General features: G+C 50.5%; 9 protein-coding genes across 9 annotated transcripts; 7 read left to right on the top strand and 2 right to left on the bottom strand.

The window, feature by feature from the left end:
- Positions 1-244: 244 nt before the first annotated feature.
- On the top strand, positions 245-4,380 carry AUEXF2481DRAFT_34401 (uncharacterized protein; the record flags this gene model as incomplete). The annotated part of the gene is made up of 5 exons (XM_013493242.1): positions 245-409; positions 478-3,125; positions 3,180-3,515; positions 3,563-3,731; positions 3,779-4,380. 5 exons carry the CDS (start codon positions 248-250, stop codon positions 3,887-3,889), a joined length of 3,426 nt encoding a protein of 1,141 aa, XP_013348696.1. The 3' UTR covers positions 3,890-4,380.
- AUEXF2481DRAFT_61429 (uncharacterized protein) lies at positions 4,091-6,101 on the top strand (the record flags this gene model as incomplete). The annotated part of the gene is made up of 7 exons (XM_013493243.1): positions 4,091-4,300; positions 4,353-4,385; positions 4,560-4,682; positions 4,733-5,053; positions 5,104-5,386; positions 5,447-5,600; positions 5,651-6,101. 7 exons carry the CDS (start codon positions 4,091-4,093, stop codon positions 6,099-6,101), a joined length of 1,575 nt encoding a protein of 524 aa, XP_013348697.1.
- Positions 6,102-6,598: 497 nt separating this feature from the next.
- On the top strand, positions 6,599-9,808 carry AUEXF2481DRAFT_34405 (uncharacterized protein). Its single transcript, XM_013493244.1, has one exon. It carries the CDS (start codon positions 6,885-6,887, stop codon positions 9,360-9,362), a length of 2,478 nt encoding a protein of 825 aa, XP_013348698.1. The 5' UTR covers positions 6,599-6,884; the 3' UTR covers positions 9,363-9,808.
- On the bottom strand, positions 9,389-12,704 carry AUEXF2481DRAFT_34407 (uncharacterized protein). The gene is made up of 2 exons (XM_013493246.1): positions 9,930-12,704; positions 9,389-9,878 (listed from the first exon to the last, which is right to left on the bottom strand). The coding sequence occupies exons 1-2, from the start codon at positions 12,630-12,632 to the stop codon at positions 9,744-9,746; spliced, it is 2,838 nt and encodes a 945-aa protein (XP_013348700.1). The 5' UTR covers positions 12,633-12,704; the 3' UTR covers positions 9,389-9,743.
- Positions 12,705-12,934: 230 nt separating this feature from the next.
- AUEXF2481DRAFT_61050 (uncharacterized protein) lies at positions 12,935-13,855 on the top strand (the record flags this gene model as incomplete). Its single annotated transcript, XM_013493248.1, has 3 exons — positions 12,935-13,163; positions 13,225-13,563; positions 13,620-13,855. 3 exons carry the CDS (start codon positions 12,935-12,937, stop codon positions 13,853-13,855), a joined length of 804 nt encoding a protein of 267 aa, XP_013348702.1.
- Positions 13,856-14,174: 319 nt separating this feature from the next.
- Positions 14,175-14,880, top strand: AUEXF2481DRAFT_84318 (uncharacterized protein; the record flags this gene model as incomplete). The annotated part of the gene is made up of 2 exons (XM_013493249.1): positions 14,175-14,436; positions 14,468-14,880. The coding sequence occupies 2 exons, from the start codon at positions 14,175-14,177 to the stop codon at positions 14,878-14,880; spliced, it is 675 nt and encodes a 224-aa protein (XP_013348703.1).
- Positions 14,881-15,328: 448 nt separating this feature from the next.
- AUEXF2481DRAFT_24557 (uncharacterized protein) lies at positions 15,329-16,354 on the top strand (the record flags this gene model as incomplete). The annotated part of the gene is made up of 1 exon (XM_013493250.1): positions 15,329-16,354. The coding sequence occupies one exon, from the start codon at positions 15,329-15,331 to the stop codon at positions 16,352-16,354; it is 1,026 nt and encodes a 341-aa protein (XP_013348704.1).
- A 469-nt stretch (positions 16,355-16,823) lies between these two features.
- AUEXF2481DRAFT_75327 (uncharacterized protein) lies at positions 16,824-21,594 on the bottom strand (the record flags this gene model as incomplete). Its single annotated transcript, XM_013493251.1, has 6 exons — positions 16,824-17,117; positions 17,171-17,323; positions 17,374-18,091; positions 18,146-18,549; positions 18,597-20,730; positions 20,783-21,594. The coding sequence occupies 6 exons, from the start codon at positions 21,592-21,594 to the stop codon at positions 16,824-16,826; spliced, it is 4,515 nt and encodes a 1,504-aa protein (XP_013348705.1).
- Positions 21,595-22,030: 436 nt separating this feature from the next.
- Positions 22,031-23,526, top strand: AUEXF2481DRAFT_34410 (uncharacterized protein). The gene has a single exon (XM_013493252.1). The coding sequence runs from the start codon at positions 22,092-22,094 to the stop codon at positions 23,148-23,150; it is 1,059 nt and encodes a 352-aa protein (XP_013348706.1). The 5' UTR covers positions 22,031-22,091; the 3' UTR covers positions 23,151-23,526.
- Positions 23,527-23,687: the final 161 nt, after the last annotated feature.

Here is a 23,687-nt window from a genome sequence, read left to right on the forward strand (position 1 = left end):
CTTTACCAATGGATATCGACTCTATCTTAAGGACTGGGCAAGCCGGTGCATCGGAAGGCTGGAGTCACTTTGCAACTCGTTGCTCATTCTTTTGAGATCGAGACTCAACAATGGACAGAAAACGAATGGGTGTTTGAACGCGGAGCAAGTCTTGGCAGTTTTCAAGACGACTCACTTTGAGCAATACCCGACTGCTTGAGCCCGCTCCTTCCTTTACCCCTCCAAACTTAGCAAGACCTTGAGAAAGATGGCCACTGAAGTCGATGATGACTTGCAACTGATTCGCGCAACGCCGGGACTCTTGACCGATCTACAAGTCGCCCTCAAAAAGTTACTCTGGAAACGGGGTAATTCAAGCCGCGTTCACAGTCTCGTTCGTTCACGGGACCTTGATCATGTCATCCAGTTGGTAAGTCATCAGATTGTTTTTTACTTACCTTCACATCCCTTCTGAGCCTTTGCTTATGCGTCGGACAGGTGGAACCTTTCCAAGGAGAACCTCAACTACTTGATGCTCATTTGAAAAGCTTACTGCCTGCCATTGTCGAAGCATACCTAGCCGTTCTCCAACTACCAAAGACCAAGAAACCCTCTCCTCTGACAGTCCCTCTTGATGTGGCTGCTAGTAAGCTATTGTACACTTTCTGTAAGGTCAGGGGAGAAAAGATAATCACTGGCTTTCTCAATAATGAACCCAGATATCTCGAGCTAATCCTGACCAGTCTTGAGGACTTCATGATCAGAGATGTGGATGCGGCTGCTGCCTGGGAGAAGTCATACATTCTTCTTCTATGGCTCACTCACTTGATGCTTGTGCCGTTCGACTTGAGCTCAATCTCGGCTGCTTACCAACCATCGAATGTCGAGCATGAGCAAATATCTCTACAGCCTTCTGTTCCAGCTGTCACGCGGCGAGTCTTGCAAGCAGGCGTACACTATCTCTCGAGCGCGACCCGCGAACAAGATGCAGCAGCGAGGATGCTCGTACGTCTGGTCACCCGTCCTGATATGCAACAACTCGATCTCCCTTCAACTGTCGTATCGTGGGCATTAGAAAAGCTTCTCAACCCATCTACTTCACCAAATTCCAATCTTCACACCTTCCTGGGTCCACTCCGGTTCTTGGTAGGTATGACAGTGTCGGTAGATACTCAGAAAGTCGCCGATCTCGTACCGTCAATCTACTCTGCTGGCCAGAGACTTATGGATGATGCAATGCTTGCTTTCTTGAGCTCATCAGCCGTTACCAAGAAGCTGGTTGTAAAACTGCTCCGTAACATTGCTCTCCTAAGCTTGAAGCACTCATTCGACAAATTGGATGACTTCTTTGAGTCAAGTGGTGTTCTAGAAGGGACGATTGAGTATTGCCTTCAAGCCCTCGAAGATCGCGACACACCAGTCAGATTCGCCTCCAGTAAAGCTTTGAGCATGATAGTTCTTCGTCTCGACCCTGGTATGGGACACGAGGTCGTTCAGGCAGTCCTCGAAAGCTTCAAAGAAGATATGCCAAAGTCGTCCTCAGAACCAGACTTCGGAGCTGCGAATGCTTTGAGATGGCATGGTTTGACCTTGACACTTGCACATGCATTATTCAGAAGGTCAGCCTCGCCACATCAACTTCCTGAGATCTTGAACACTTTGTTATTGGCGCTCAGCTTTGAACAGAGATCTGCTGTGGGCGTAAGTACTGGAAGCAACGTTCGTGACGCCGCCTGCTTTGGAATTTGGTCTTTATCACGGAGATATACGACTAAAGAATTGTTGTCGGTGGAGACGTCTCTAATCGGCTTCGACTTCCATCTACGTGCTAAATCCATCATACAAGTTGTTGCGACTCAGCTTTTACTTTCCGCTTGCTTTGATCCTTCTGGCAACATCAGAAGAGGGTCTTCGGCAGCGCTCCAGGAACTCATCGGTAGGCATCCTGATCAAGTCAGTAATGGCATCTCCCTTGTACAAGTTGTCGACTACCACGCAGTTGGACTTCGACAGCGAGCGATGGTCGATGTTGCTCGAAATGCAGCAAACCTCGATTCCATATACCGAGAAGCACTACTAGCTGCTCTTGGCAAATGGAGAGGGCTTGGTTCTACAGATACTACTTCGCGCGAGGCCGCTGCAGAGGCCATGGGTTTACTCTCTGCACCACAGATTCCTGAGTATGTCATGGCTACCCTCGACCACTTGCAAGAGGACATCTTAACATCAAAGGCCGATCTCGAAAAACGACACGGATCGTTTCTTGCAATCTCGCGAATTGTCGACACGAAGATGTACCAGCGACTCGGTGGAGAAACACGCCCGAGTGTTGAGGATATATCACATCTGACATCTGTTTGGGGTTTGTTTGACCAAGATCAAGCTCTGTTCAGAAACCACACTTCACGGGCCACCCGTGCAGAGTTGCCCTCCGCTGTTGCCAAACTCCTTTCGTCTCTAGTAGAACTCTCTTTGCTATGTGGAACAGATCACCGGGATTTGTCATCACTCGTACCTGTCCTGAACCAGATCGTGTCTGGTCTGATATCTTCTTCGGAGACACATGTCTTACAAGTCCTGCCTCGCTTGGTTAAGGCCATATCAAGACTTGACCCATCGACTTTGACACGCTCCATACTCAATCTTCATGATTGCCTTTCAAAAATGGCGCACGACTTTCTGGGGATGACGGTGCAAGGTTCAGGTCGTGTCATTGTTCTAGGTGCAGCGTTCCCATGGCTGCACGATGTCTACGGATGCGACCCGCTTGATGCTTGTCATCTGCTCTCGAGAATCATCAGGACCGCTCCCCTGACTGAGTGGCGTAGCATCGCGCTACGGGCCATAGACTTGATCATGCAGGCGGATATTCTGGGTGACGATGTTTATCAATCTCTTGTATCTGCTCTTGACACTGGGCTCAATGACTACACCATCACTGAAAGGGGCGATGTTGGTTCGCTGGTAAGAATAGAGGCTGTAATATGTGTTCGACAGATGTGGAGATCAAAACGAGGGCAAGTCGACCCGACTTCTTCTCAGCTCCTACGAGGCAATATCATTCGGCTTGCTCTCGAGAAGATGGACAAAGTGAGATTGAGAGCCGCAAGCTGTCTTGAGGAGACAGATCCCATGTTATTGAGACGGTGGGTTGCTCATTATTTATTGCATCCGTTCGCGGTCAGCTAACAAGAAACCAGTACTGCTGTCACAGACGTAACAAGCTACCAGTATTTTCTGGGATTGCTTGAACCACTGAACGACAATCCTCCCGCCTGGAAACGCGAGGCAATCCTGAAGGGCAGCATGTCGTGTGCTGGAGTAGGCGCAGAGGGGCTATTACGAGCCTCTCGTATGGCCCTGGTTGATACAATCATCAAAGGAAGTCCCGAGATGAGGTCTAGTTGTATGTCTGCTTTCACCGGACTCTTGAAAGAGTCGATAGCCGCAGAAGTTGAGACACAACCGTTGCTTGAACTTATTGCACATTTACTCGACACGATGCCATCTGTCATTTCACCGGACGATCCTTTCAAGTAAGTCCAATCACTCAAGTACAATTCAAGTTCTAATCGTTGAGCAGCTGGCGTATCTTACTCTCCTCGATTCAAAAAGCACACTACAAGTCAAACAACATCTCAAGAATACTGGCGGCAATAGAGGTGTATCAAGCATTGGCTGAGAAGCCCACGATTCGTGCCGATACCCTGAAGAAGCTGGCTAGCATGCTCAGGACGAACCCATACCCAACAGTAAGATCTGTTTCAGACTATGACTCTTGAATTACTAACAATGTTAGGTGCGGACGGCCGTGTCCGAGTGTTTGTTTCTCGTAACAGGCGATCAAGAGCTGAAATGCGTAGATGGGAGTAAATCGCAGCCGTACAATCTGCAAGTTGATGTGCGGTGACTGTTCCGCATCACGGAATCGGGCCGTACTAGACACTTGCTTCTTCTTCCGCACCACAATTACCATCCGTGTGTTGGTGGGGTCCCCGCGGGACTGCAATTATTGCGGGGTCATGAACATATCTCAATGACAATAAGAAGACATCGTAGCTGCCAACGATCCTATGACTTTCGGTCATTGTTGCCCTCTTTGACTATCGCTATGCTTTCTCTCCTAATCTTGGTAGCTCAGACTCAGGCTAAAGAGCACCCATTTCGATCTATCGTTATTCTGTCGCTTCTGTTGCCATTCTCGTACTTTGTGACCAACGAATTTGTACGAAGAAAGGCCAGGATACCAGGCTTCGACGGCCCGCCGGGAAATCCAATATTCGGAAACATCCCGGATATTAAGTACAACGCGGCAGAAAAGGTTGCTGTGCCCAGCGACAGTTCCTTATCAAGCCTGGCTGACCAGCATCCAGTACCGAGAGTGGTCAAAGACCTACGGAGACGTGGTACGTTCACTGTGTAGTCATTAGAACACTCTCTTTGTTGGTAGACAGCGTCGGCAGGATGCCATCCTCCAAGACCACCTATCTGCCTACTGGCAAAGATAATTTCGAGGCAGATCTGTTACTCACGGACGTCTTTTTTGCCAGGGACCTCGCTAACTGGACTCTCATGTCTAGTACCAGATTCAGCTAGGAAACATTCCTGTTATTGTATGTAACTCAGCTGAAGCATGCCGTGTGATATTCGGTCATTTCTCGCAAGCTCTCAGCTCGAGGCCAGTCTTCTACACCTTTCACAAGGTGAGATCTATCAGAATATGATGTGCGCTGAAGGCACTAACTGGAATTAGGTACTCTCCAATACTGCAGGAACCACCATCGGAACGTCACCATTCAGCGAAAGTCTCAAACGACGCCGTAAAGGTGCCGCATCTGCATTGAATAAGCCTTCCGTCGCCAGTTACATCAACCATCTAGATGTAGAGACTCTAGCATTCATCAAGGAGGGCTTGGAATATGGAGCAACAGGTACACAGTCTGTGGATCCAATGCCTATGATACAGCGGTTGAGTTTGAGTCTGGCCCTAACTCTCAACTGGGGTACCCGTATGGGTAGCAGAGATGATCCGCTATTCCATGAGATCACGGAAGTTGAAGAGGAGATCTCAAAGGTATGTTGTTATCGGAATGCCACGATACTGGTACTGATCTATCATGCCAGTTTCGCAGCACCAGTGGAAACCTGCAAGATTACGTTCCTTTCCTTCGTCTGAACCCATTCAGCGTTGGCTCAAAGAGAGCAAGAGAGATGAGACAACGCCGAGATGTTTACCTGACCAAGTTGAATAAAGACCTAGACGACCGCATGGAGAAGGGTACACACAAGCCTTGCATCCAGGCCAATATCATACAAGACAAGGAAGCGAAACTGAACAAGGAGGAGCTCACAAGTATCAGCTTGACTATGCTCAGTGGAGGACTCGATACTGTAACAACACTGGTGAGTGAATCTTTCAGCATGGTATTGGTGTCCACAGAAGGCCAAGCTAACTCTTTCTAGGTAGCATGGAGCATCGCGCTCCTCGGACAAAGACCAGACGTGCAAGAAAAGGCAGTGAGAGAGATCCGAAAAATGTTCAGCGAGGACAACATACTTTGCGACCCAGAAGATGACATGAAGTGCGAGTATGTGATGGCTTTGGTGAAGGAATGTTTAAGGTAGGTTGGAGAAAAAGAGTAGGTCGACACAACAGACTAATGGGGCGCAGATATTACACCGTACTCCGCTTGGCTCTGCCTCGGGCCACAGTCAAGGATATCACATATCAAGGCAACCTCATTCCGGCAGGCACGACGGTATATCTGAATGCTTGGGCCTGTAATATGGACCCGAAGGTGTGGAAGGATCCGGATGTCTTCAGGCCAGAAAGATGGATTGAACAGCCAGATGCGCCTCTTTTCACATACGGTGTAGGATATCGAATGTGTGCTGGGAGCTTACTCGCAAACCGAGAGTTATACCTTGTGTTTATGAGAATGCTGAGCTGCTTCGAGATCGAGAAAGGGACAGATGTGGAAACACACCCAGTCAAGGGTAGTTCTGATCCAACGAGCCTGGTTACGTTGCCGCATCGCTACGAAGTCAAGTTCAGACCAAGAAACCAGGCAAAACTCAGAGATCAAGTGCAGGCTAGGGAGAAGGTGCTGGGCGAATGTTGATGGAAGGGACAAGCGCAAGGATGCATGCAAGTGTCAAATCTGGTAGCTTCAAAACGTCCATGATTTTGCAAGTGAATAGTGTTCAACCCAGATGTCTGGGGACTTCGAATATACAAATAGCAGATTCATGATCACCGTCATGACGGGCGCCATAAAATGCGCCAAGGGTATTGTCGCGTGTGTGACGCGTGTCAGCCAGTCGGAAGCTTCGACCTTATCTCGAGCTCCTGGCTGACAGCACAACCCTGATCAAAGACTCAGAGAGTGACAGCGATGTCTATATCCAACAAATGTACTGTTTAAACATCAAAGATGTCTCTTTGGTACCACAGCTTTGATATAGTATCACTTTGGGCATTGTCTTGGCTCATTTGGCTAGATTGTCTAAAAATCTGCATTCCATCGAGCTTCCAGTGTTTTTGGGTGCCAGGCTGACCAGACTTCAATAACAAAGCGGTGTCATTCAGCCCACTTTCGATTATCTAGTCAAAGTGGCTTGAAGACAGCTCTCCAGAGTCTGTCGTCCATAGAACAGACACAATTTGCTAGTAGCTACTCGGGCTGTGCGTGATGGTGTCTAACAAGTGATGAGCGGCACAAAGCAATGCGATACACGCACGGACCGGGATTCGAAGTTCAACTTGTCGTAGAAAAAGGACAATGATGATGATAGTGCGTCGTGCTACCAACGAAAGCAAGACAAGCAAGACAAGCAAGACAAGCAGGAGAAAAGGATGAAATCAGAGCTTAGACACCATAACAGGTAGCCTACGACACGCTAGAATGGCGACGGCACCACGACTGTTCGGCAGTGACGACTATCTCGGCAAACGCGACGATGACCTCCGGCGACGACCAGGTTCGCAACCATGGTCATGGTCCACTATGCTACGCATGCGCCGTCGTCGCCTTGCCATGGGCCTGCTCGGTGCCTTCTTGATCTGGCTCTTTGTCCACAACATTCCTACCGATCTGGGAAGTGTCGACCAGCGCATGGGTCGACCCTTACGTCCTGGGCATCGAGTTGGAGGTGTCGAGTTTGGTTACAGGCCACCGACTCGTCCTGCCCAGCAGCCCGCCTCTCCAAAAGCCGGTTCCACAAAAGAGCCGACGGGCCCTCCACCAAAGTCGCAAGCTGTTATACAGCAAAATGACCATTATTATGCCGGTCCTGTCAGGTTCTACAAGTTGGCAAAGACTATCCAGGCTATCGCGCGCACCATGGGTCACAGAAAGGATAATAGAAATATCTTGTTCGCCGCTTCCAATCTCAAGAGTGCTGCGAATCTCCTACCTATGGCCTGTGAGATGGCCCGCATAGACAAGAACTTTGTACATTTCACCCTTGTTGGACGAGAGGCCATCCCGCTGGAAGACGTGCTCGGGATAAATGGTGTAGATCGCGACTCTTGTGATATATTCTTCCACGACGCCCGATGCGATTACTCCGAGTACAGCACAGATGCCCGCGCAGAGGCTGCTGTCGTAGGTGCTCTGGGTCACATTCAAATGTACATGCATCCCCAAGCCATTGTCATTGATGATTCATCTGTCGAGGATGCCTTCTTCATCCGGGCTTTGCGTTCAAAACTTGCAAACCTAGCCACACCGCTTATCGAGATTCCTAAAGGAAAGTACGAGGACTTCTTGTGGATGACTCGTCTTGACAGCGGCGGATTGACTTCGTGGCACAAGCCTAGCGTAAATATTCTCATTCACGCCCAACCTCATTCATCTGGCTCGTTACTGCGCCTCCTGCATTCTATCAAGACTGCAGACTACTCTGGACTTTCTCACCCGGACATCACCATCGATCTTCCTGCGGATGTGGAGCCATTTGCACGCGACTATCTACGAGATTTTCAGTGGCCTCCACACCAAGACCCTACCGGACCACGTCAACGTAAAGTCAAGTTGCATCATCGCATCTCTACTGTCAAAACCACGTCCGAGACAAACGCCCTCCGCTTTCTGGAGTCGTTCTACCCTGTTGATCCTGACCACTCTCACGTCTTGTTACTTTCAACGCAGACGGAGCTTTCCCCACTATACTATCACTATCTGATGTATCATCTGCTGCAACATCGATACTCGGCGGATGGATCAGATGATGGAGACAACCTTTTCGGCCTTGTGCTTGCAGCTCCGGACTCCTACCTCAATGGTACCAGTCCATTTCATACCATGACAATGTCCGATACTGAGCGAAACACCAAGGCAATTGAAGACTTGTCTGTGCCGTTCTTATGGCAAGCACCAAATGCCGATGCAGCTCTCATATTTGGCGATATCTGGGCCGAAGTACATGACTATCTCAAGAATCGTCTGCGTGCAGCTCATGACACCTCATCGGTCCAGCAAGCGCCAACCAAGCGTGCAAAGCTCGTTTCGGAGACTCAGCCCGGATGGCTTGAGTATATACTAGAGCTGATGAGAGCAAGAGGGTGGAGGAATCACTACCCTGCTCAACTTGATGCAGGAACATGGGCCACTGTACATCGTGATCTATTTCAGAAGCCGGAAGAGTACTCGGATACGCCTACCAAGATTGTTGACACACCAAAAGAAACAAAAGCAGAGATGGAGATTGGTGAAGACGAACCGTTCCTCCGAGCAGAGCCAGCCGCGGAGCAGACTCGCCGGCAGGAGGAGTACTTGGACAGGAAAGAGCATGATACGCTGCAACATTCTCAGCCACTACACGCAATGTTGCCTTACGAGACCAAACTCACTGAAATCGCTCTCCTACCAGCACTAGAGTTTGGTGGTCAAAAGGTGGAGCGCGAGGAGTTCAAACGTCTGGCAACAGAGTACCGACCAATGCTGAGGGCACAAGTCGGTGGTTGTAATGCTGTGGAAGCCTCCAATGACCGCAAGTATGATTTTGGTAAAACAGGTGATTTGTTTTGTTTCCTTGATCAGCCTGACTTGGAAGAAGAGGAGAATGTCAGTGAGAAGACAGCCAAGGCCATCCTCGGAGATGACATATCTGAACCAGCTTCATACGCCGTGACAGAAGCAAAAGAACCTACGCTTTCTCCAGAAAGCATGGCGCTAGCGGAACAGGGACCTTTGGACTCGGCATCGAAACAGAAACTGGCGCATATGAAAGCACAACCGCCTGTCGTCAAGCAAGTCAACCAAGAGGAATCAGAAGATCCGCCAAAGACGCTAGCCGACGATCCCTCTCGTAAACATGGAGGTGGCACACTGAAGGCGATTGTAGAGGATTTGGGACCTCCAAAAGCAAAGGAGGAATAACGAAGTTTCTGGCAAAATGTCAATGAGATTTTGTAATACCGTACTCAAAGATAAATGATGTGTTTAAACCTGAGAACGATGCGCATGGTATGGTTGATGCTAGTGCAATGTCTATCATTAGCAACGACGAACATGAACCTGAACAACCGTCATAAATTATCTCGACAAGAATCCTGTAGCATTTCTGTTCGACAGCTTGGGACTTGAGAGGTTGATGCCTCTACAACCACGACTCAAAGGTATTGAATGTGAGATAACATGTCTGATGTACTCATTCAAATAAACACTGAACGCCTGTCGTCCATATCGACACTGCCCCGTCATACATTAATCAGCCAACGCCGGGGCGGAACGCCAACTCCCAGAAATACCATCATTCAATCACTGTTCATGAACACCCATCTCCTCAACATCACAGTTGGGATGTACGACGTAAAAGATCCTCTCGGCCTGCTCTGCACCTTGGCCAGATTCGTCGGCGAGACCTTCGCCGCGAATGCGTAAGAGAATGTTGTCCTGTTGAAAAGTCAGTTGCGCTGTATTTCGGGATAGTTGAGTGTAACGTACCCTGACCATCCTTTTCAGGACTTTCCTTGTTTTCTCTGCCAAGGTGGAATGTCCCTCGAATGTGTCTGTGTCCAACTCCTTCTGCTCAAGGAACCAAGTTACAAGATCTTGCTCTTCAACACCATCCTCATCATCTTTCTCGTCAGCACAGATCCTGCCAACCAGCAAGTTGACCATCTCGCGGTATTCTGCCATAGTGAGAGTTGCCCTTTTGGGCGCCGGCGTATCTTCACCCATCATAGCATCTTCCTCGTCCTCTCGCGCGACTTGCTCCAATATCTCATCAAGGTTCTCGTCATCAATGTCAATGTCATCTTTCTCGACACTGATGATGCTTTGCCTCAGGAGTCTGAACGCCTCGTTGACGAATTCGGGGGAGATCTCGTCGATGCAGTTTGCCTTTGCGATGGCCTCGCTTAGACGAATCATACTTTCGAGCTGTCTAACGGTGATTCTGTAAGAGTTCTTACCAACACCTCCCTGTGAATCGTCGGCACGCAACTCCTTGTACCTCTCAACCAAAGTTGCCTTGGCCTCTTCGGTAAAGACTGGCTGGAAGAGACGTGCAAAACGAATGTAACGTTGAAGTGTTTCGGTGCTGAATTCGGGTTCGACAGCATCATCGCGCAGGCGGTGGACATTGACAATGTGTTGTGCAAGCTTTTTATCGACAGCCTCGTTACACTCGTCGAGAACGACAAAGAAGAGATCGAAACGAGACATGATAGGAGCACTCATGTTGATGTTTGCTCTGAGAGTGGTTTTGCGGTTATAACGACCGCCTACAGGGTTAGCTGCGGCGAGGATGGAGGTACGAGCGTTCAAAGTGGCCTGGATACCGGCTTTGGCGATGGAGATGGTTTGTTGTTCCATGGCTTCGTGGATGGCGACTTGATCAGCAATATCCATCTTGTCGAATTCATCAATGGCGCAGATTCCGTTGTCAGCAAGCATTAGAGCACCAGCTTCGATTGTGAACTCCCCAGTCTCCTCGTCCTTGACGACAGCGGCAGTCAAACCAGCGGCAGAGGAAGCCTTCCCGGAAGTGTAGACAGCTCGAGGGATGAAAGAGCAAATGTACTTGAGGAATTGCGACTTGCTAGTACTGGGGTCTCCAACAATGCAAATATTGATGTCTCCACGAAGAGCCATGCCTTCGGCAGTGGACTTGCTCACACCGCCCATCAGTTGCAAAAGCAGACCTTTTTTGACCACAGTATGACCATAGATCATGGGTGCAAGTGAGTCTACCAGGCGCATGAAAATGTTGGGACTGTGAACCATGTTCTTCAGCTCGTTGATCTCATTTGGACTAAGCGAACCCAGGTACTCAGATTGAGCGGCTTCACCAATGTGGTCCATATCGGCATTCTTTGCCTGGTTCAATGAGCTCATAATATTCGTAGCTTGACCTCTAAGCTGTTGGGTGGAGGCTTGGCCAGCGGTAGAAGCGTCAGGTGTGACCATGTTGGCCAAGAAGGCCATGCGATAGGTGAGCTCGCGCACACCCAAAGCCTTGAGACCGCCAACACCGCTTCCACCGGCCTCGGAGCCTCTTGGAGCCGAGCTGGTATCGCGAGTGGCCTGAGGACGTTGACCGGGCACTCTGAATTGACTGACGTCAGGAACAACGATGAGAGTGCCGGTGAAGATACACTTTTCACCAGCCTTTGCACGATCGACCATCTCACCACGCAAAATGACATCCATAGTTCTGGGCATGCTACCGGTGGGAATCTCGGAACTGTTTTCTTGGATGCGGACCTTCTGCCAGTCAACAAAGGTGCTCTGGCGGATGTCTAGGCGCCAGGCTTGACGATTGCCGCAAGTCAGATTTGGACATTGTGTGGGCTCCGAGTAACGGAAGATTTGCTCGACATTGGGGACGAGGGTGTTGCAGACTTCGCAGACGAAAGTTGCTAGCGACAGTTCTGGGCGGACTTCTGATGTGCGGGTGACTGTGCCAGAGATGGACAAGAGGGAGCCGATCTGGCTAGTTCGTAATTGACGGACGCGCGAGACCAAGGGGAGGTTGTAGAAAGCAAGAGTGAAGACCTTGTCTGTCTGCTGGTTGGTGGTTTGATCCGAGATGGAATCTTCGCGGTTGTCGAGCGAGGGGTCGGTCGAGGTGGGGACTGATGCGCCCGGTTGGCGATGCTGACGAAAATAGCGAGGAGCGTGGGTGGCGATTGCGTTGTGCAGGGCACGAATCATGTAGGGGTGATAGCGGTAGAAGTCCTCCTGGATGGCGTGGGCAAGGACATTCTTGGCAGCGTCCAGATGCCTGTAGTCGACGTACAGGGTGGACAGCGAGTAGCGGGCAAGGCCTTTGATCTGTTCGACGTAGTACTTGTCTGTGGTGGCGGCACTGGAAGCCGGAGCCAGGGCGGATGAGATGGGCTCCTCTGTAAAGGTGTTCAGGAAATGCTCGAATTCTTGGGCCAGTCGTTCGGCAGTCGTGTCCATGACCTGTTCGACCTCGGGTCTTGGTCCGGCAGTAGGGGGACCTCTTCGACTGCCTCGCACGCCGACGAGTTGGTCGTCACCAAAGGCGAAAGCATCACTTCCCAGACCGGGTGTCTGGCCTGGCGTGCTCACCGATGGTGGGCCTGGGGGTCTCGCACGAGGCCGAGCTATCGGTGTGCGCGAGTCTTGATCCTGATTGTTGTCTGAACGAATGACGGCGTCGAGAAGAGACGACATTTTGGGTGGATGTCAAGTGTCAAGTGTCGAGTGTCGATTGCCTGAGCCTCTGCTTCTGCTTGCCAAAACAACAAAGCAGCCTGTTGTGTTTGGCCAAGCTTCGCAGGAAACGCGGAGTTTCCACGCGAGCGGCGAGCCACCCAATCATGGCCCAATCAGGACTAGTTCCAGGGCTCAACGGAGATTGGACTTTGGACTTTGGACTTTGTGCTCTCCTGCGCCGCTCTGCTCTGTCCAACACTCCACATTCCTTCTCTTGCACTGTCCAACACTCTCCACATTCCTTCTCTTGCATAGCCGACATGAGCACCACCACCACCACTACTGCTGTCGCCCAACCGGCCCCGATCACCGCAGAGAACATTCTCCGCCTCTTCCCTCAGATCAACACCTCTCTCGCCAGTTCTGCTTCGGCCACTCAGGACAGTGATCTGGCTGGTTATGACGACGAGCAGATCCGCCTCATGGATGAGGTCTGCATTGTCCTTGACGAGAACGATTTGCCCATCGGTAGTGCCAGCAAGAAAGTTTGTACGTCTACTTTCCGTCGTCTTCCCCCTACTCGACTTCTGTGCCTGACTCGTTGCGCCAGGCCACTTGATGGAGAACATTGAGAAGGGCTTGTTGCACCGCGCATTCTCCGTCTTCCTCTTCGACAACAAGAACCGCCTGCTTCTCCAACAAAGGGCTTCCGAAAAGATCACCTTCCCCGACATGTGGACCAACACCTGCTGCTCACACCCTCTTGGCGTCCCTGGCGAGACTGGCTCCACCCTCGACACTGCCATCATGGGTGTCAAGCGCGCTGCCCAACGTAAACTCGATCAAGAACTTGGCATCAAGGCACACCAGGTTCCTCTGGACAATTTCCATTTCCTCACTCGCATCCACTATGTCGCCCCTAGCGATGGCAAGTGGGGCGAACACGAGAGTCAGTCATCCTGCGCTACTCTGATCCTGAGCATCCTCAGCTGACCCATTCGATAGTTGATTACATCCTGTTCATCAAGGCCGACGTCGATCTCGCAGAGAACCCAAACGAAGTCCAAGCCACCAAATACGTTACCGAAAACGACCTCAAGACCATGTTCAAAGACGATTCTCTTCTATTCACACCGTGGTTCAAGCTCATCTGCCAGAGCATGCTCTTCGAATGGTGGGGCAGTCTTGACCAAGGCCTCGACAAGTACAAGGGCGAAACCGACATCAGACGCATGCTCTAATCTTGCCCGCATGCAACAAAGACTAGCACAGATTCCCTCTAATCCTTTTTAATACATATGCGATGGCCCACAAATCTGGGATGGCATTGGAAAAGTCATAGCGTTTTGAAAGAGATACCCTTATCATCCTTATTGTCAGCACATGCAGAAACTCCTCCTTAGCAGACCCTCTGTCCACCAAAAGTCTAATGAATCCCGAAGTGGAAGGAGCGATGATGAAAGGCCTGTAAGGGCAGTGGCACTTGCTCAAGATGCCCGCTTCCCTTCAGCCAAAGGCGTGATCTAATCTGCACTCGTCCACATACACGTATACAGCACTATGTTTATGCAACCATCCAGGAAAAGGCTCTTGACGACATACTCCAAGCAGCCGTCACAGACTCGTCATCGCACAATATCCGCCTCACTCACTTCCTACGGCCGACAGCAGCAGAAAAGACAGATTACTTTGACATCGCCGGCCCGCAAGTTGCCATCCAGTCCGAGTTCGATTTCACTATCTCCACCTGTCCAAAGCGATAACGAAGAAGATGAAGCACAGGAAGAGCAGGCAAATCTCAACCATTCCCGCGTTCAAGATCGTAAGTTGCTGCCGACAAGATACATGCTCAGCTTCTCAGCTCACCACAGGAGTACACTCAGACCTTGCGATCAGCCCAGCCAGCTCTTCGGACCCCGAGTCCATCTCTGACGGAGGACCAGCGCTTGCCGTTCGCGGATGGCAGAAGCGCGCACATGTGTATCCTAGTCCTCAGCCACTCAGCTCACTGAGAAGATTGTTGAAATTACGGCCCTCGAAGATACGACTTCTCAAGAACCAATCAGCACCCGATCCTTCGGCAGAGACACTCATGGAGATTGAGAAAGGCGCCGACGGATTCGATTCGACACATCTGGATCTCCCGGTGATGTCGAATCGAAGAAACAGAAAGCGCAATATGCACACCCACCAAGCCACGATGAAACCCACCTTGGAGATGATCAAAGGACCACATCCACCTGTTGAGTTTGACCATGCGAACTAGCACCAATCAGACGACGCTCAACCTACAGCGAGGGGCACGTGAATGACGACTTCTCGGAGGGAGAGCACGACTAAGGGCGAATAAGCTTGCGTCACGAGACACATGTTCATACGATGAGGTTGTAGCAACACAGTCCTTGGCAGGCAGGTATCACAAGCTAGATACAAGCGGTGCGGAAATGGCTTGATTCGATCAGAATGTTTCCTGATCAGTTGTAGATGTGACAGGGAGTAGCTTCTAGTAGACATCGAGTCAGGCTTGAGATGATGGATTAGAATAGCGGTCATGTATACGATGCTGGTTCCGAGAGATAAGATTGATAAGCAAGACCCCAGAAAGTTTCACCAAGTTTGAAAACAAAGCCGAAAGTGGGGAAAAATTCTTGGACTGGTCAGCTTCACCTTGGTGGCATGGAAGTGCTTGACAAGGGTTGAAGCAAGGCAGCAAGATGGGATCAAGTGCCAAAAAGAAGAGAGAAAAGAAGGCCGACTTTCAAAAGACGAAGCTCAAAGTCGGCAAGACCAAGGCAAAGGCGGCCAACTTCACCGACACGAGTTTCAAGGCAAAGTCGATTGTCCTCAACCAGCAGTCGCTCTCGACAGCCGCGCCTTCGATCGATCAGCAGTTCGCGCACCAACTGTCGCTCGCCAGTTCAAAGACCGACTCGCAGCGCCGCGATGCCATCAACTACCTGACCAACACCATCACCGAACGCCCGAACAATCTACCCTTGCCCGTCGCGACCATCCTGCCAAAGATCCAGCCTCTGATCCTCGATGCCTCAAACTCTGTCCGCGCCGCCCTCACAAAACTGCTGCGTGCCCTGCCGCCTGCCCATGTCGCCACACATGTCGATCACATGCTGCTGTACGTGCGCGCCGGTATGACACACCTGGCTGCCGAGATCCGCAACTCGTCACTCGACGTGCTCGAGTGGCTACTGCAGACTGCCGGTCAAGAACTGGTCAGCTGCGCCGGCGGCTGGCTCAAGACACTCCACTGCTTCCTGACCCTCCTGGGCTGGCACTCGGCCACACAACCCGGAAACTGGTCCTCTGAGCGCGCCGTCTCCTTTGGCAAGCCCGGTTCCGCAGCATCGAAACTGCTGATCAAGCAATTGAACATCTTGACCATGTTCTTGCGTGCTGGCTTTACCGATGCAGACGCTTCTGGAAACCCTGCCGCTGCAAACGCCTCCTGTTTCCCTCTGTGCAGCGCCGAACACCAGCTTCTCTACGCTCGATCCAATCCCTTCCGCGGCCTCAATCTCTTTGGCGCTCCCAAGGATGCAGAAAATGCCATGTATGACGACGCTGAGGCTAGAAAGAGAGCATTTGACGATGCAACTGTACGCACAGTAGCCCGTGGTGTTTCGGCGGCGAAGAAAGAAGGTGGTGAGATTGGTAGAGCGGCTTCTGGTTTGGAGAAGGCTCTGCTTGATGGCATGGGCGAGTTTCATCGAGACACCGAGTAATCAAGACAAGCCAACCAAGTCACCTTGTACTTGATCAAATGCTGCTCAGAGACTTTGTGCTTGGAGCATTCACTCCCGTCTACAGGCTCGAGACAGACTCGAGGACATAAGAATTGTTCGCCTGCGCCAACATGCCAACTTCATCACCTCGGGCCCGGTCAGTGTATGAAGGGAGGGAGCTGGTGTAACTACCAGTACGTCATGCGCTATGGCAGTGATATGGCAAAGAGGGGTTCCCACAGTATACCAAGTACACGGCATAAGAACAGTAGACACAAGAGTGTGACAGATAATATAAGCAGCTATCTGTCTTCGTGTAGTCAATTACACGAGCAAGGGGAAAGAAGTACGAGGAGAACCCGAGATTGCGTCCTTCGCACTTGAAACTTTCATCGCTGCCCAACTTCAATCGCCGTGATCCCCTTTGTGCGCCCTGTGTGTTGTAAAAGGTCTGTCACAACTCTCTGGCTTAAAGGTGGCTGGCATCCTTTACCTCGTTGATAATCTCATCATGGCAGTCACAGCCAAACTTTGCCCTGAACTCATAAGGCGCCATGCCATCGAGTTCCTCCACTGCCTTGATTGCCGCCTTGATGTTTGCATATCTGCCAGACTTTGCTCGCCAGACTCCAATAGGCGTCGAGTCGTGAATCATCACTCCCGACCAGAAAAGTGGTTGTATACCGTCAACTGTCTCCTCGCTGTTGAACAAGTTGTATTCGTGGCAGCCAAAGTGCTTTTGCATTACGTTGTGGAGACGAGTCTAATTGTCTGCATTAGTGACCGAACGACTTCATACACAGTCATCTGACTTACCACAGGGTGGTTGTTCGCATAGTCGTCGTAGATTTCCATGTCGGCGAAGAATGGCTTCATGTGTTCATCAAAGAAGCGTTGGACCACGGTGTAATCGAAGTCAGCATCGATAAACATGGCACCAACGTACGCCTCGACTATGTCAGGTAGACACTCCAGTTTGTTAGCATGTATTCGAGAAGTCATCGAATTCAAGTTCTTACCTTGGGTCCTTCTTTTACCGTTGTCCAGTAGTCCATGGCTCCGTGAGATGCAACTTCCGCGTCAGTGATGTCAGTAACATAGTTCGCAATCTGTTGCCGTAAAGAGTCGTGATTGTAGAGCAAATGCTTATGAAACCCAAGTCTAACGCAAAGTGCTCCAAGGAACTGATTGGACACCATTGCCATTTTATGTTCAGTCAGCCACTGAGGATCCTTGTCTGGATGATTGTAGAACAGATGCGTAATGCTCGTCATGTCGAGAAGCGCGTCGCCTAAGAACTCGAGACGCTGATACGACGGAATGCCAGCAGACCATAGATTTGGATAAGAGGGATGATGGAAGGCAGCCTGGAGCAGACGTGGGTATGTGAAACGGTAAGAATGCTCTTTCTCTACATTTTTGGCGAGTTCCAGATTAGCAGCTCTGGCATCAGCAGTTTGATATGCTGGCTTCTCATAGGTACGAGAGTAGTCGTCCCATTCCATCATTTTATGGTCAGGACTGTCCACAAGTTTAGTGACAGCCTTGACAGCATCACGCCAATGTTCAGGCTGCCAGTGACCTGGCTGATCATGAGTGAGAAAGGCCGCACCCATGATTGCTTCGCAGACATCGGCGATGGTCTTATCACCAAGTGCATGCTTTACTGCGTCTGATCCAGTTTTGTTTGCACCCTTGCCTTGCAAGAGTTTGATGCCCTCAGGATACCATGTACGACTATAAATTATTAGCTCAGACGACTTTCATGGTGGCCAGAAGAATTGAGCTTACCGAGAGAAAGAGCTACTACGGATATTCTCGTAGAGTTTCAGCTTCAGCGCTGCGTTGAAGAGATTCTGATTACACAGAAGTAACATGCGTTTCACATGAAAATCGAACTCATTGTCGTTTGGATTTTGTGTGAATGTCGAGATCGAAGTAGCCATCTTCAAGAAGCAGTCCCCTAGAAATTCGAGACGCTCATAGTTCTTCCCCATACCACGCTGGAAATTGATGCGCTCATGATTCTGATGCTCTTCCGTGTTGTCGGAGTCTTTGGTCATGGCTTCCAAAGCCAATGGTAGATCGACCTTCAGGTGAAGCTCCTCACAAGTTTCCTTTGCGATGAGGTAGTCATCGATACGATGTATGACGGCTGGAAACACGTAACAGGTCGTCACGACAGATGTTGGAAGCTATAATACATCAGCTTCAATTCCACTGCAAAATTTTGAACGCTCACAGAAGATATGATCAGTGGCTCCGGACATATGTAGCTTCGGATCTTTGAACCTTCTTGCTCCTCCTTGGTCGTGGGCTCCGCGAGCATGTTGCGTCTATGAAGCACCCTTTCGGCTTCCAAAACAGGTTGATCGAGGTTCCAAGAAGTCTTTTTCATCTTACGTGTCTTGTGCCACAGACTGACAGTATAATCGATAATGTCAGTTTGTCTCTTTGAAGCTACGCAGCCTTCAGGGATGGGGTCCGAAGGCTTGTACTCAGGTGCAACCCTATTTGAGAAGAAGCGTCGTCCACCATCCCATGGATCGATGAAAAACTTGTCTACCAAAAATGGATTAGGCGTATCAGGCGACCACTGCGTACCTTTGTTGTCGCAAACGTAATTCACAGTCGGCCAATCGATAAGCTGCAACGGATCGACTTGGGTGTCTGCAAGTTGAGGAGCGACATGAACAGATGGTATCAACCAATAAGGCATTTCCATCACGTCAAACTCGTATGTCTTGTTGAAAAGGTCCTTGAAGATGCTCAAGGTGAAAGTAGTGAGCTTGGCCAGTTGAGCCTCGTTGATTTCGCAAGCCGTTTTTAGTGAAGTCAGTTTCGCATTCGTTTTGCGAGCGTCGTTCATGAACAGTGGGAATTCTGGGAAGTGTGGCATCTTACCCCTGGTGACAAGAAGGAGAGGTTGGTGAGGTCGGTCCAGTCCGTGTGGCATATCCAGGTGAGTGAAGTACACAACAGCTGGAATCGAGCTCTGTCCATGCTCCCAGAAACGAGGTTTGATGCGCATGTCATACATACCTGTTTGTTTGGAACTCAGAGCTAATGCTGCGTTACGCATCGACGGCAGTTTCTTCGTGTAGATAGGGACGAGATTGGCATCGAGGTGCTTTGCCAGCACGAGTTCCTTGCAAGCCTTGAATGCAGCCGATCGCTTAGCAAGTGACTTCTTTGCCATAGAGTCTCCGATAACTGAGCGGACTGGTGAGGGCTCAGGAATGATGACCTCGCAAATGTAACGTCCACCCTGATTCGTGATGATATAAGCAAGCTGAAAAGCTTCCTCGCCTTCTTTGGGTAGACTGTCCACAAAGTGTGACAAGATTTGAAGTGCAGAGCCAAAAGTGATTTTCGCACCAGTCGTGAGTATGACGTGAGTAGGGTAGAGACTGATCATGTCTTGCGTGAAGATCATATCATCGCCACCCTCAAGCTGACGGTCGGCAGGAAGAGCTTCGCAAAAAGATCTCATGACTTGCTCTGCACCCCGGTTCTTGAACAAAGTATTCTCGTGATCCCAGTTATTCTTGTCCGTCATGTGCAAGAATTTGGAACTCTTGTGTCGTGCACGTCCCCGAGACTGTACATACTGAATCATCGTCTTGCAGATGTCGAAGCGCACCACCAAGTTGCAGTCTGGTATATCCAGACCTTCCTCGGCGACGGAAGTCGCAAAGAGACAGTTCAGTTGTCCCTTGCGGAAGTTGATAAGGGTCACTACTTGATTGCGGAACGTAGATTGGACGTCATCGAGACGACCAGTTCCTGCTCCAATGAGTCGCCCTGCGTGTAGATGAGGCCCTCCGATGGTCTCGAAGACCTTATGAAGTAGGTATGCGGTACTGCGTTGTTCGACGAACACAATGCAGCGATAGTCTGAGGGTCGCTCATAATGATGTTCAAGGTAGGTATACAGTTTCTGGACCTTTTCGCTGAGATCCGAGAGGTCGATTTGAGGCCTGCCAAAGTTGTAGTTTGAAATCATATCCATCGCCTTGCGGATCTGTTCAAGTTCGAAATCGGCATCTTCTATGGTGCCCTTGGATCGCGCCGCCTTCTCGACACGGTTCTCCATCTTTTTCGCCCGGTCCTCGGACAGAGCAAAACCCCAGTATCGATCGGCACACCACTCGCCCAAGTGAGTGCGAACCTTGATAGCCCGCTCAAACAGGTCATCGAGGAATTTGATGCTGCCGAATTGGCTCTTCAAATCTTGAAAAAGTTGGCTTGGTGAAGTGATGGCGTGGTTAGTCGTGTAAGGCAGATACTTTTCATCGGGCTTGGTGACAGCCTTTTGGAGTAGGGTGAGATCGCGGGCCGTAGCGATTTTACTGTGCAAGATGTTCTCGAGGTCCCTGTTGAGCATTAGCACAAGACCATGACAAAGAAGGAAAATCAGGAACGTACCTGGCAGCTTGGCGCACATCGACCCTTGCATCGACAGGGGAGGCAGTCATACCAAAGATTCGGGGTCGGCATTGTATGTCCACCTCAGTCAGATAGAAGTCCTTTATGATCTGGGCATAAGCATGTCCTTTCCTGGCGTGGTGGGCTTCGTCGAAGATCAAGAGATTGATTTGACGCATGGAGATGAAGGAACAGCTCAAACAACTCTTGAGGACGTCGGGAGTGCAGACAATGACATGAGTTTTTGCAAAACGTTCTTCCCATGCTTGCTTGTTCCACTTGTCACTCATCATGGCGCCGCAAAGGCGATCAAGATGGTAGTCGAGGTTGCGCTCAAGCACAGAGAATTGTTGGAAGACGAGTGGCACAGAGGGCACCAGGAAGAAAGAAATGCGATGGGGCTTTCCTTCCAGACGAGCTTGCAGCTCTTCCTCGATCGTGTGGCGCAGAAGTAGGACAGCGATCAGAGTCTTGCCGGAGCCAGTATCCAGCACAGCGATGGTGTTCTGCTGGGTAGCACGCTGAAAGAGGTCAAGCTGATACTCTCTAGGGGTGGTGATGATCTGAGTGGTTTCCTGGCTAGCGAGTAGCTGTCGAATTGACAGTTCATCGTCGGCGGTGGCACGATTCAGCTCTTGGGCGACACTACGAATTTCTTGGACGGCATTCTTCTGTAACCATGACTGGAAGCGAAGTTTGCGAGCTCGTCGTTTGTCAGTAGACGAGAGGTTAACGAGAGATGGGTCAACGTCAACATCACTATCACTATCGCTGTGACTTTGTTGCGTTTCAGGAGGGGTTGTATTGGCCATGTTTGGAAGTCGCGCAAGCCGAGGATGGTCATGCGAAGAGGAAGGGATATGGTATGGATGTTGATCGGTGCGAGGGTCTTAACAAGGGGCAATGCGTGTGAAGGCGAGGGAGTCGGAGCACCATGAGATGAGTGATACAAGCAGCAAGAAAGCGGAAGATACGACACTCGTTGTTGAAAGAAGTGACGAAAAGGTGATTATGTTTGCAATTAACATGCAGCAGGCCGATGCAGCTAAGGTATTCACCTACCTACCTACGCTGGGGTGAGAATGCTTGCTTCACCCAAGCACAGCGGGCCTTTAAGACACTATCCGAATTGTATTGGTTGAGTACAATCACGAAAGGCAGAGTCCGAAATGTGGTTGTCAAGCAAATGGCAGAGGTTTGGCAGGGCGGAGGAAGGTGGAGGTTTTGGCGCGTTGGTGTTTCAGCAAGCTCGGATGATGTCAATTGAACTGGCCCTCGATATCAAATATCGACCAAGACACCAAACACCATGTCGGAAGAACCACAATCACTTCGAGCGCTATGGCAGACCCTCGAGGACAAGCGACGACAGATTGAGGGCTCGTGGGACACAAACTCTGCCGCCCACCAAGCGCTGCTGAATGCCACCGTCAGCGGCTACGAGCAGGCTCTTCGCATCCAGGACCAAATCGCCCTCTTCAGTCCAAATGAATCCGCAGAGGACATCGCCACAAACGACCTACACTACCTCCTGGCCAACTACCGACTCGCCGACCTGAGTCAGCGTGTGTCGTCCGGTGATCGCAAAGCTGTCTTGCGTCGCGCCCAACATTGCTACGACAAGTTTCTCCGACAACTCGACCTCTACGACCTTCTTTCTCCATCTGACGCAAAACTTCTCGAGGAATACCGCGAGGATCCAACTTCCTTCTCCACCGCCTCAACTTCGGATCCTGCTGCTCGCCGCGAGAGAAAGATCCTACGATTCAAGCAAGAGAAGGACCTCAAGCAAAAGCTGCAACATCTACAACAAAATCCTGCCGCTCTACAAAACGACGATGACATGCACCGTCGCTTACAGCTGACTCAGATCGACTTTTGCGTGCACCAATCCTTCCAGTCCCTCGAGTCCATCGCCCAAGAGCTCCACATCCTCTCAAGAGCCCCGCCACCACCTCCGCCAGGACAAGAGACCTTGTCGTCCGATCTCAGAGAGCGTCACAAGTCAAACGATGGCTATTCGGAAAGATTGGACGGTCCCATGTCTGCTGGCTTGTCAGGACCCATGCTAAGCAAAGACGGCAAGCCACTACGTCCATTCACGCTTCTCAACACACGCCAGACAATGCAGGCTGGTGTCTTCCGTCCCGACCACAGTCTTCCTACCATGACAATTGACGAGTACCTGGACGAAGAGAAACGCCGTGGTGGTATGATTGAAGGTGGAGGTGCTCAATCTGGTGTCCAGCCGGAGGTAGATGAGGATGACTTGGACAAGGCAGACGAAGCAACAATGAAAGCAAGAGCTTGGGATGAATATGTCGAGCACAACCCCAAGGGCTCTGGCAACACCTTGAATAGAGGCTGAGGCTGCTCCGAGTCATTGGAATCCTTGCATGCATCTTTCATGTTTCTATCATGGCCCCGAGTCACGTCTAGGCGGACTTGTTGGATCAAGGCTGAGCCAAGCAGGCGCAACACTACGATAGGTACCAGAAGCTGGGGAGTCCAGAGTTTGCCGGCTATCTGGGATGGAGCCATGGTCAATTGTGATTTCGAGACATGTCTCTGACTCGGCGGCTATCGTGTCGTCCTTTTAGCACCATTAGGAAAGCAATGGGAAGTATGACCGTAGGCTACGTGCATCTTCACAACCGACTCCGACGGCGCAGAGTGCCGGGCTATGGGCGATATTCGTTGATTAGGAAGCCATCACATCGGCTTGGGCCTTGTCCTATGCGAAGTCTGTAGTTTTTGTGTCCCTCTCCGGTTGCAACCAGAGATTGAGAGGCTTCCAGTACACATAATATCCCTCCAGTAGCTAGCCTCAACTGAGAAGAGAAATCAACTCTCCAAATACTCCCCTTCGGTTAATCTCCCCTCTTCCAAACCACGGTGCACATTT

Source organism: Aureobasidium subglaciale, assembly GCF_000721755.1.
Source record: "Aureobasidium subglaciale EXF-2481 unplaced genomic scaffold scaffold_0, whole genome shotgun sequence".
Classification (NCBI taxonomy): domain Eukaryota; kingdom Fungi; phylum Ascomycota; class Dothideomycetes; order Dothideales; family Saccotheciaceae; genus Aureobasidium; species Aureobasidium subglaciale.